At 30.6% G+C, this 12,873-nt stretch overlaps 1 protein-coding gene across 1 annotated transcript in view; it reads right to left on the bottom strand.

Annotated features, from left to right (window-relative positions):
* Positions 1-202: 202 nt before the first annotated feature.
* LOC123294656 (protein bark beetle) overlaps positions 203-12,873 on the bottom strand; it is a 60,425-nt gene continuing 47,754 nt past the window's right edge. The window contains exons 3-12 of the mRNA XM_044875756.1: positions 10,643-12,210; positions 5,725-10,323; positions 5,402-5,613; positions 4,606-4,961; positions 4,422-4,547; positions 2,387-2,645; positions 1,973-2,174; positions 1,512-1,765; positions 994-1,318; positions 203-918 (exon numbers count right to left, since the gene is read on the bottom strand). Of these exons, the coding sequence (XP_044731691.1) occupies positions 347-918; positions 994-1,318; positions 1,512-1,765; positions 1,973-2,174; positions 2,387-2,645; positions 4,422-4,547; positions 4,606-4,961; positions 5,402-5,613; positions 5,725-10,323; positions 10,643-12,210 (8,473 nt within the window). The 3' untranslated portion in view covers positions 203-346. The remainder of the gene's footprint in view (positions 919-993; positions 1,319-1,511; positions 1,766-1,972; positions 2,175-2,386; positions 2,646-4,421; positions 4,548-4,605; positions 4,962-5,401; positions 5,614-5,724; positions 10,324-10,642; positions 12,211-12,873) is intronic.

Raw genomic sequence — 12,873 nt, 5'->3', positions numbered from 1 at the left:
TAAGTTTTCAAAAATGCAAATTTTCTTCATTCATTAAAAAATTATTTATAAAATCGGCAAATATAACGAAAATTTAGAGTCGAAGAAACTCTAGACTATTGAATAAAACTATATCGTTAGAAATAAAAATATGTACAAAATATAAACTGAAATTAATTCAGTTTTGATCAATTTAAAATTAAAAAATTGTTCTTTAGGGCTATTTTGCTAACAATCACATTGCAATTAAAAACGAAAAATTCAATGAAATTATTATAATTTCAATTTTCATTTAAAAAAAAAAAATTGTTAAAAAAACTACACAATTGTTTTTCACACACACTTTCAAACAAGTACACTTATGTATTTACATAGCAGTCTCTAACGGTTGACTTTGACTACGATTTGCTTCCGAAATTGGTAAATTCATAACGGGACTACTTTCACTCGATGTTAAATCAAAATTTGTTTCTAATAAAGCTTCACTTTTTGATTTATTTTTATGTATTGGAATATTACTGTCTAAATCAGTCTCTAATAATTCAGCACTAGATTTTGGCCGATCTGGTTGATAATACGATGGTAGATCGTATGGATAATTATCTGGTGAAAATTGTAAATTTTCTATTTTTTCATCATAATTCGGTGAATATGGTAAACCACTTTCATCATATGTAGGAGTTGGTGGTTTTGGAGGTAAATCAATATATTTTTGTCCAAACGATGTTGGTTTCATCGGATAATTCTCTTCGTTATTATACGAAGGCATTTTTGATTTTAACTCTTGTAAAAAGTTTAATTTCGGACTATCTGGTGTATACACATATTCCGAATCTAATGGTGAACTTTCGAGTATTTCACGTTTTAAATCTAAAGTTGAATCCGATTGACCCAGTGTACTATTCAATGGTAACGTATCCGTGTTATAGTATTCGTTAGGTGGATAACTTTCTTGAGAATGGATTATTGGAGTTTCTTCAGTTGTAGTTAGAGTATCTTGAACACTTTCGGCTCTAGATTGATAATTTGAATTCGCTCTACTTGCAAATGTTGAGTTATCTCGAAAACCTTCATTTTTATATGCTAAATCAAATGAATTTACGGGCGTCGAAGCGTATGGATTTGTAACGTTTTTATTTGTTTTTGCGTATCCATTACCGTTTGTAAAATTTGAAAATCCTTGGGCATTTGGATTATGTGCCTCATATATATCATAAGATTGATTATCTTCAATCGATGAATTAAATGCGGATTTATCCATACTATCGATGGATCCATTATTAACCATTTTCTTGTAATCAGAATGTTTTGTTGTCAGTGTATCTGTTGATCTTGTGCTCTAAAAAATAAAAAGTTTCATTATTTTCTTAGCTATTTTTAATATGTTGATTTATACAAACCGATGATTTCCAGCTGACACTCTTTTTCTAAGAGAATGCAGCAAAAACAACAAATTTATTTAATAAATTCGTACATTTTAAATTTTTTACCCGAATTTTTTTTTTAATTGATGAAAAAATTATAATAATTACCATTGTCGTTGGTTTTCCACGTCGATATCCCAAATCTGTGAATCCATGACTCGAACCAACTGAACGTAATGAATGTAAACTTTGTCGTATACTATTTCGTCGCTCTAATCGTTGTATTTGACGATGTCTATTTTTACTACACCAACACGCTATAGCGCCAGCAATAAGTAATAATGTTGCCGCTAGAGAGCCTAACACTGCAATTGCAATGGTATCACCGCGCCACGATAGTGGATCAATTAGAATTTTTGGATCTAAAATATTATTATAATAAATACATAATTTAAAAATTAGTTTAAAAAATTTTAAAAAGTGATTCTTTGGGTGTTTTATAAAGATTTTTTTCAGAAAGACATGAAAATTTGTATCTCATTCAAGAACGATGAGCTGTATTTGCATTACTCCATTTTTAATCTAACATGGCAGAGAGTTTTTTTGGGGAAGAAATTTGATATACGTACCTATTTCACAGATAAAAGGATTCTTATGATCACAATCATCAATTTCAATTGTTGTTGCTGTAAATGCAGTACATTTATTAATTCGATCAATATGTTGTACCCAAACTCGATCAGAATATTGATACCATTGACTTTGGCTTCGTAAAAATTGATAAAGTCCAATATAATTTCCCATTATATAAGGCATTGATGCGTTGTCCGACTAGAATAAATTTAATTTTTAAATTAAAATAAATTGATTTCCTCGGACTTTGAGCTTATTTAGCATATACGAAGCGCTTTAACGGAAGACAAAATCGTCCATATGCCGATAGAGCCAAAAAGTTTGAAACAGCATTTCTTATTAGCTGAATTTTACATCCGCTTAAGCGTTTTATATTAGCTAGCTAAATAAGCTTTTTATTGATTACTTACAAGACAAAAATCTCTAGCTTCTTCAAAAGTCATAGGTGCTGCGATAAACATGTAACAAGTATCACTTACTAAACCCCATCCAGGTGGACATTTTCCATTCAAAATAGTCTGATTATTCATATAATACGGTTCGTAAGAGACTTCTAAAAGATTTGAATCGTCGATGATATCTTTAATTCTGCCACTAACTGCTAATGAATCATTATATCCCCAATAATTATGTGCTGCATCTATTTTTGTTTTCCACAAGTCTACAGTGCTAAAAAATTTGAAAAATATGTTAAATTTGTTTTTTACCACATGAATTCTAAAATTAGTTTAAAATTTTTAATCGAGCCCAAAAAAAAAAAAATTAGCGCACTTTGGCACCTTTTATCGGTTTGTTAGTTAGATTGTAGATAATATTTTGAATTTTGATTTTCAATAAATTATAGTTTTCAAATAAAGTTGAGAGAATGAAAATAGCCAAAAATTTGTCATGACAAGCTAATGAATTTTGAAGCTCATAATTATTCATACTGTACATGTAAGGACACTAATGCTCTTTAAGTTGAGCCAACTCTATCATTGAATTTTTATTTAATCTATAATTTTGGGAAATCAGTCACCGACCGACGTACATTTTCCCGTATTGGCAAAAAAAAAACAGTTTCAGTTAACTTTTTAAAATCGACGAACTTAAAATAATTTTTGCATAAAAATAAAATATCTGTCTCATTTCAAAATCGGAAAAAATGGAAATATGTAGTTATGTTACTCATTTTGTAACAGGTCAGTTTCAAATACTTTTATGATTTTGAAATAAAATCAGAACGAAAATTTATCAGTTATCAAAAATTTTAACAAATAATACCGGTGAAGATTAATCACTAAAGACAGTGCCCTTACTTATGTACGTTGCTATCAACTAATGATAAAAGCAATTCAAATATCTTACCTGTTCCAGATAAATCTGTCATGCAGCATGCATCAACATATAAAAATAGATAAAAATGTGTTAGTATCAACTTATCAAAAATCTACTTCTAAATTTTTAATTTTGAATAACAAATTTTACCAACAAAAAATACTTTGACAATTTTAATTTAAATATTAATTGAACATAAACATTACATAATGGTAATAAAACCCGATTCGAGATAAAATAAAATAATATTGGTTTTTTAAATGCAACTCTTTAAACTTGCAGTCTAAAGAACAAATTAACAGTTATCTATCTTATACATAATATAATTTTTGAAAAATGTGGAACATGGATAACTTTTGTATTTCCATAGTATGGCAGAATAATGGTCGGGCTATCGGCGTGCACTATTTTAAATACTTTTAAAATAATAAGCTATTTCAACAGCCACAACAGTTGCGTTTTTCTTTAACAGATAAACATCTAATAATATTTTTGTGCTGAGAGTCGGAAGTTGATATTCTCTCCTGCTTAGTGGTTTATTTCGTTTTTTCGGATGCACCATAATGAAGCAAGGTAATATTAAATAAATAATAATAGATCGAGCACATTTTAAGCCGAAAATCTCGATCCTTCCTCTTTAGCAGTGAAAATAGCATAGCTGTAAAGACCAGGATAGTATATGAACATTTTCACTTTGTTTTGCCTAAACGCGACAGAATTATGAAGATAAGAAAGCATTGGATGTTATTCGTTTTTATCACACTGCATTTTCGATGTCACCATAATCTAGATATTTTTGGATGACGTACTATTTAAAGCAACACTTCTGCAGTCTTACATATAAAGAAGGTGCACTGAGCAGGATAGAATTATATTTCAATTTGGGTTTTCTTCCGCCTTAGTTTTTCTATTCTCCTTCAGTGAATGATATTTTAACCCACTGAATTATATACTCTTTATACCATCGTCATTTCGAGGAAGGGCAGAACTTACCAAGGAAAGGCTCTCATACCCAAAAAAGGATCAGTTTAATTATAAAATACTTTAAATAAAAAATATTCGAACTACAATCGCTAACTACGTTAATATTATCTAATTACCCCCATAAAATTATTTAATGATACTTACATTGATCGATTTACTGTAACCATTTCATAGTCATTATCTGGATTAAAGAAAATATTATCAACATAATGTTGACCAGCCGTTCCTGCAATTATTGTACTTCTACTATCTCTTTCGACGGCTAAATTTCTAAAAATAATAATGAAAATTAAATTCGATCCAAGATTGATTACTTTTGATAATATACCTGTAAAAACCATTATGCGATGTTGTTTGATAAATTGGTAAGCGTACTTTATCAAAACCAGATACTTCTAAGATATGAGCACCATAATTGTCATGAACATAATTTGTTGAGAAATTCGATACAACTTGTTTTAATACAATTATATTTTCATATGGAGCATGATTTTTTGAGAAATAATTCCTATAAATTGTTACATCTTGATATGGGGACGATTGGCGTCCTTCAACATATAAACTTGGTAAATTACGATTTCGTACAAATAAATTATTATGAATCCACCCTTTTAACGATGTAGCAGAGCCACGTGAATCAGCTTTTATTGATAAACCACCTTGATTTTCTTTTAATAAATTATCCTAAAATAATTTAATACGTTTATGATTTAACTGCAAATTTTACTCAAATACGAGTCCATAAAAATTATTATTTTAACAGCCCGTCCATTCTAATTTGTGTGTTATCAACCAACACTGAACCGTTTATTTAAGAGAAATTTGATTTTGGGATTGAACCACCTCGTATATAATTTTAATCGGATATCCCAGAAAATTACTCAAAATGCCTGACTTGTTAGGTAATTCATAAATGTGAATTTTGGAAAAGAAGCGAATCATTCCGATTTACTCCGACTCATTGTTTTAAATGCATTTCAAAATCATTGCATAGGAGTTAATATTTTTCAATTAAATCTAGATCGTTCAAATTATTTCAATTGGATTTTTCAATGAGGGTTGCTACAAGGATTCAATTTTCTCGGTTTAATAATAAAATTGATTTCATCAAATAGTATACTCACTCTGAAAAATAATGTTTGTGTATTTTGTATATCCATATCCACAGCTGCTTTACATGTCGTAAAATTTCCATACAATTTATCACAATTAAAGCTGAAATGATTCTTTTCCATTGTTATAATTGGATTTACTTCACCGACTGCTGAATAAATTATAGCACCTTGACGATTATGTGTTATTTCTGAATGTGAAATATTATGTTGAACATCCCGATCTAAAATAGCATATTAAAAATAATAATTTACCCGCCTCTTTTATAATGTAAAATTTAAATGAGTTACTGAAAATATTTTAGTTACTTATCGAAAACATTTTAAATACTTACTAAATCCAATTGCAGAAATAGGTAACGTAACAACTTCAGCAATAAATCCATGATTAGCAGAAGCACCATTAGCAAATAATTTCACACTTAATCGTGGACTTTTCGTTTTAAAGAATTTCTTTCCATCACCAGGTCCAACAATAATTGATTCCAATGAACTTAACGAAGAATTATAAATATCCCCATCATACAATTGTATTCGATCTGGTTTTGATTGTTTACTTTGTGACTTGAATAAATTATATTGCAATAATCGAAAACCAAATGGTTTTAAGTTATACGCACTTTTGAATATTTTGACACAATTCACTGGATGATTATCGTATTTATAATAAATTAAAACGCGTTCTTCTAGAAAGATTTCTTTCGACGTATCACAAATATCGATTAAACTGAATACATTATATGGTAATTTAATATCCTTTAATGGATTGAAACTCGATTCGTTTTCTTCACGACCTTCACCAGTTAACGATAATATATTTACACCAACTCCCAATGTTTTGCGTACATTATTATGTAAAAGACGCATTGTCTCAGGTGGTGAAATTAAATTAATTCCATCGGACGCACATTTTGAAATATTTACGAAATTAATTAAAGGACTTTTAACAATACTTTGAATAGCTGGGGATTTTTCGTTATGTAACATTCCCGCTCCCACAATATTCACAAATTCAATAACAGATTCAGTTCGATGCATTGTCTCATGCGTATGAATGTCATGGATTCGATGCTCGTATAAACGTTGCTCGAATTCACCACCCGATATTCGTATACCACCCCAATAATCGAATTTCTTCTCTAGATTTCGATCACCACAATTAATAAATACAAATTTTGAATTCCAATTACATTCGTGACGATGGCCGTATAGTTGCCCGTTAAGTCGTATAGGACATTCTTCATAATTCTCTTCTGTACCTTTACATTGTAGTGGTTCAGGCCATGACCAAATTCTTGTAAGCGAATTCGAATGGAATTCGATACGTATATCATGATCGAAGAATACATTTATTGGATCAAAACCTAATTGTCGGCATACGACTTGAGCGTTACGTTCTGTGAAACGACTATCACAAATTGGTATCCATTGGAGAGTTGTAGAATTATAATATTCCAAGAAACCTTCATTGATTTTATCACGGTAATCATAGTCTGAACAATTTCTTCCGGTACATAATCTTATATTCTCCGATAATGTTAACGTTTCTAAACCAATTCGAGAGTCATCTACGGCTCGTTTTCGAATAATTCTATTATCTTCTATATTTTCGGATTTAGATAAAGGTCGCATTTGTATTTCATATCCACGTAATCCTTGGGCTTTAAGTGTTCCTAACACTAAAATTCCTACATTTGCAGCAAATTCTAATACAACTCCAGGTGCAATTGTCAGCGTTGCACCAGGCATTATTGTTAAATCAGATTGAATAATATATGGAGTATTTCGTGGATACAACGCCAAATCCGTACTTAATCGACCTCCTAAGTTATCAAAATCGCTTTGAATTTCGGTATCCCACGATATTGATATACTCGATTCAAACGAATCTTCTAGTAAATATGGTTGGAATTCTGCAACTGCGTGATCATTCCAATCGTCAAAATCAAATATTCTACGTTTAATATCTTTAATTGAACTTGATCCCCACCAATTTTCTCGTACATCTAATATATTATTCACTCTTGCCGTACGAATTCCAGCTATTAAATCGTAATCTAAACGATTCGATGCTAATAAATTTCGTAGTACTTTTACTTTTTGAATTCCATCAAAAACTAAAACACTACTCCGTTGATAATTTTGATTCGAATTAAACAAGCGTTTCGCGTCGTTATTATAAGAATTTTGTTTAATTTCGTTTAATAAGAAAAATGCGTAAACATCTCCTAAAATTTCTGATTGTGAATCAGCATTAAATGCTACCATATGTTTTCCAACATTATTTCTGATCGTATTTAAATCAATTTTTAATTTTTTCTCCATGCCACGAATTGAAATTAAACCATCTTTACAAACATTATCAGTAAAAATATTTTTCGTCATATTTAATAGCGCAAAATGTCCATCAATTATCATTTCGAAATTTTTATTATTTCGCCATGTATTATTATTTAAATACACCGAGTGCGTAAAATTCTCATTATATTGCCAAACATATGGTAAATTAATTTCAAAACCACCGACTTCATTACGTTCAATACTGTTATCTTGTAAAACATAATGGAATAGATTGTTAGCACTACGCATATCTCTTGAAAAGTGATAAATACCTTTACCATTATCAGTGATCAATGAACCATTGATCATTAATCGTACTTCAGAAATATTACTTTCATGAATATCCCAGAATGGTGAATAGAAAAAGATTGCTTCGTTTTGATTATGTGATATCTCACAGCTAATTATTTTAATTGTTTCGTTCGCTTTACGTAAGTAATGATCACCTAATTCGTTATTATATCGATTATAAAACGATGCAGTTACTCCATTTTGATTTGACTTGATTTTACTGTTCGTGATGATTAACGTAGGGATTGGCCCTTTTACTATGCGGTTACGAATATTTTGTACCGGAGCTGGAATTGTGGTTAATACTAAAACAACACCTCCTAAAGCATTATTCCCACTGATATATTCAATAACAATTCCATAACCTGATGACGATGTTGGAAAAACATTTAAATCTCGTCTCAATGACCAAATATTTGTTGCTGAATTCATATTTTGAGCGTCATAAATATTTATAACTTCAGTGCTCAAATTTTGTATTGGATTTAATAATTGAATCCCAATCACAAAACCCGGTCGACATCGAACAATATATTCTCTGGTTATAACATCTTGATTGATAACGCGAGATGTTAACAAGAATTTTGTTTCTCCAATATCTAAATCTAAATTTGGTAATGCTTGTGGAATTAACGTAGCTTTATAATTCGAATCATCAACGTGTTCGTTAAACCATCCAGCAATTTCACGTTGTTGGATTGCAGAAATCGTAGGATTATAATTTATACCAGCTCGAGCATTATTTTCTATTGTGGATCCTTGAATTTTCATTCCTAATTGTCTAAAACTAATACCATTTCCTCGATTATTGATTATGTGTGAATTTTTTATAACGTTTATTGCATCTGCTGAATAAATATCCGAGTAAATAATTCCAATACCATCTTGGAAATTTTCTTTAACAAGTAAACTTTCTAAACTATGTTTAGCAAAATCTATTTGTAAGGCTGGTTTGAATGAATTTGTGGCGTAATCTAAAAGTCCAGCTTTTTCAATTGTAATATATTGTAAATCAGATCGATCTGCTATGGCACTAAATCGTAAACCTGCCCAGGAACTATCATAGCATCGAATTCCAACATCTTGTTCATGTGTACAAGATTTTTCGAAATCCATCTCAGCTTTACATTTTGTTATATCAATATCTTCATCGTCACATTCAATATTTGATACAATGACAGGTTCTGTCAAACCTGCGGGAGGTATTTCACTTCTTTCTAAATACCAATCGTCTGGATTCAGTACTAATCCTAATTGATGGCAAACTAAAGCAGCGTTTTTAATTGTCCATTTATAATTGCAAACAGTTCCCCAAATATTGTTAATTTTAATTTGTAAGCGTCCTTCATGTGCTGTTTTCCCACCTAATAAACGTATCGGTACTTTTGGTTCAATTTCAATGAGTTCTGTTTCAGATTCATAATGTTCGGTCATATCGATTTCATACGTATCATTTTCTGGGACAGGTATTAATTCCTCTTTCAGCGTAAACTTAATGTCATTTGGAAAGCGTCCTCGAGCATCAATTTTCCCTCCAATCATCATACCAATTGATGGTGGGAAATTCAACGTAACACCAGCTTCAATAATCAGTTTTCCACCAGGTCGGATGTTAATATCTCGTTCAACAACATATTCACCAGCTGTTAACACTTCCAAACCATCAACAATGCCTCCAACTAATTTTGAATTATGCATACTAAATTGTGGAACATACATTTGATGATTAATTGTTGCTGTCGCGCTTGGATTTGAATTGTGTAATAAATATGGTAAGTATTGAATTTTCGCTAAATTATAACGATCTTTACGATCGAAAACTCTTGAGAATATTTTTGCTTCGTCGCCTGAGGATAACCAATTGTAAGTACAGTTAATTATTTTACTTTGGTCTTCTAAATGACTTCCAATTTCGTATTTTGAATCCACGTTGTTTAAAATATTTCTAAAAATATCAACATTTGCTGAAGAAACAACAACTGGGGCAGCAACCCTGCTGCGTGGCATTAATCGTGTTGCAATACCATCTTCAACATCGTACGGTTCTTGTATACGATTTTCACGTACAAAATTCTTGGTGAACAATAATTTTTGATAATTTGAATATGGTGATAGTCCTAAGTTCACGACAAATACTCCCCGGTTATTATAAAATTCATTATAATGAACTAAAATATTTGTTTTATGAATATTAAATTCTTCAAAAAGTTGATTTTTAATTAATATTCCACCATATTGGTTGTTGCGAAAATGGTTGTATTCGATTCGTCCATCCAAATTTAACGCTGGTTTGATTTTGATACCTAATTAAAAACATACACTTATTAGTAAAATTTATGCATATGTTAATATTTAAATATAGTGGAAAAGGGGAAAACATACCATGTCAAGAAAAAATTTTAAAAATTTTGAAAGTTAAGTGTAATCAATTTTGGGGAAGAATTTATAAAAGCATATGATAATAGTATCGTTTGAAATGGTGGTAGTTAAAGAATAGTTAGTTGTAATTTTCCTATTACCTACTATCCGTGGTCTCTTATCTGTGCGGTTAATAAATTCAAAAAAATAACTGACCTGAAGTGCGCTTAAATTATGATAAATTAAAAAAATAAATTGATTTACCTAATTTTTGTGTTGATAAAAATCGATTGTATCCAATAAATAATTTCGTCGTTTCATTGGTTAATTTCCAACAGGATAAAAATTCAAATGCAGTTTTTGCATCGGTAAACAAATTTCCAGTAATATTCACATACGAATATCCACAAAAATTTCCATGTAAGATTCCCGTATCCAAATTTTTAAAGATTTCTGAATATTGTACCACCGTTGTTTGATTAAAAAATATATATTCCGTTTCCTCAGTGTTATTCAACCAAACAGCAATTCCGTATCCTTTATTTGAACTTAGGGAAGTTTTCGATATGTTACGGTTACCTCCAGTGTAGGTAATATTTATTCCATCACCATCGTTAAATGCAATTCGACTTTCTGTAACATTAACATCTCCCACTCCACTCACAATATGTACTCCGGCAACATGATTATTATTCGATATAGAACTTTTATGAATATGAACACGTGATTTCAAATTTTCAATAGCGATGCCACGTCCGTTATTATCGGCCACCGTCGTTGAACTAACATTTAAATCGTATGCTTTCGAATAATCTGATGTTAATTTCATGTAAACATTTGTATGAGTGTGACTTTCCGAATAAAATCGCATATACAAGCGATTTTTAGTTGTTGTAATTGATTGTATTCGCGTATTATTTCGAATACTAAATCGTGCTAATAGGTTTTCGTTACTTGATATTCCATCGAATATTTCAATAAATCCACTATGATTACGATTTGTAACGATTTTTACAATACGTAGCGTTAATACTTGACCGTAAGGACCATAGAAATTTTTCATACAATCTTTATCTTGAGAGGAGTATTTTCCTTGTTCCGCATATAAAAAAATTGGATAAGTTTGACTAACTGTTGTTGGGATTGTACAGAAATCTGAATATTCTTTCTTATCGAATTTTTCTTCGGGATTTTCTTCGTTGTTAACATATTTAATTCCATCAGCACCATTTTCATTTATAAAACAACCATCGATATTTCCCAGACCATACGATGAATTTACAAAAATTCCATAGCCCCGATTATTTCGAATCGTACAATTTTTAATCATAAATTGGCTATCGGGATTCGTGATATTAATTCCATTATAAGCTGAGTTTAAAATTTGTATATTTTCCAATTGAGGTGTAACACCTTGGACATGTAAGGCACTGGTAGCGTTATAATTACGTCCGGATCCAGCGTAAAGTATATCGACATACTGTAAAGTAGATTGGGAAGTAGGTACGTATAAAGTATTTGATAAACTTAAAAAATTGTCATATTTTGCATTTTCAAAACGTAAACCACGCCAATAGTTTGTTATTTTCAGTGTATTTTCATGCCGTGGTAAACATGAAATACCTAAATCTGGATGATAATCACAAACACCCGAACCCAATTGTCTTGAATTCCACCTACAATCGAATAGTGAACTCTCTGAACCCGAACATTGCGGATCTTCGTATAAAAGCCGAGGTTTTGTTGGCATTTGACGATCAATCCAATTATAAAATGCACCACCTTGAAAACCAAGTTGACGACATGCTATTTCCATATCGACTCGTGTCCAGCTGTAAAAGCAAAAAAAAATTGATTTAGCTTTTGGTGTGCAATAAATAAATCACAAGTTTTTATACGACTTGAATTAAGGAAATAAGAAAATGAAAACAAACAATTGACTGGGTTAATTTTTGAAATACCATATATAGACAGCCACTCTTACACACAAAGTAATAAGAGTACCTTTCTTTTCACTTCCTCAGTGGACATAGTAATAATCAAACACATACATATACAGAATAAATGTATACTTGATACAATACGATACATGTATAATGTTCCAACCTAATTTGCGCCTTCACGGGTAAACAGTGATGTTTACGAAAAAATGTTTCAACCAGAAGTTGTTTATTTTTTTATAAGAAAATAATTTTCACATTTAAACTTTTATTTTACCTCTAACGGTTTACAAGATAAGTCCTACGAACTCAAAACCCAATTGATCCATGTTGCTCATTTACGAACTTAAACTCACTTTTTACGTGCTAAGTACGATATAAAAATTTCAGCTTGTTATATCTTTTCGTTTTTGAGTTGTCGTGATGACAAATTGATGGAAATCGGAAATGGATTAATTAGGTGATTTTATGAACACTATAAAAAACTTTGTTCGTAGCGTCAATATTTTTAAGCGTCTTTCAATATTTCATATTAGTATAAAAGTTGCGTCGATT

The sequence above is a fragment of the Chrysoperla carnea genome, chromosome 3 (genome assembly GCF_905475395.1).
Source record: "Chrysoperla carnea chromosome 3, inChrCarn1.1, whole genome shotgun sequence".
Lineage (NCBI taxonomy): Eukaryota > Metazoa > Arthropoda > Insecta > Neuroptera > Chrysopidae > Chrysoperla > Chrysoperla carnea.
Note: the sequence above shows the minus strand (reverse complement) of the source record. Positions and strands in the feature narration are given on the sequence as shown.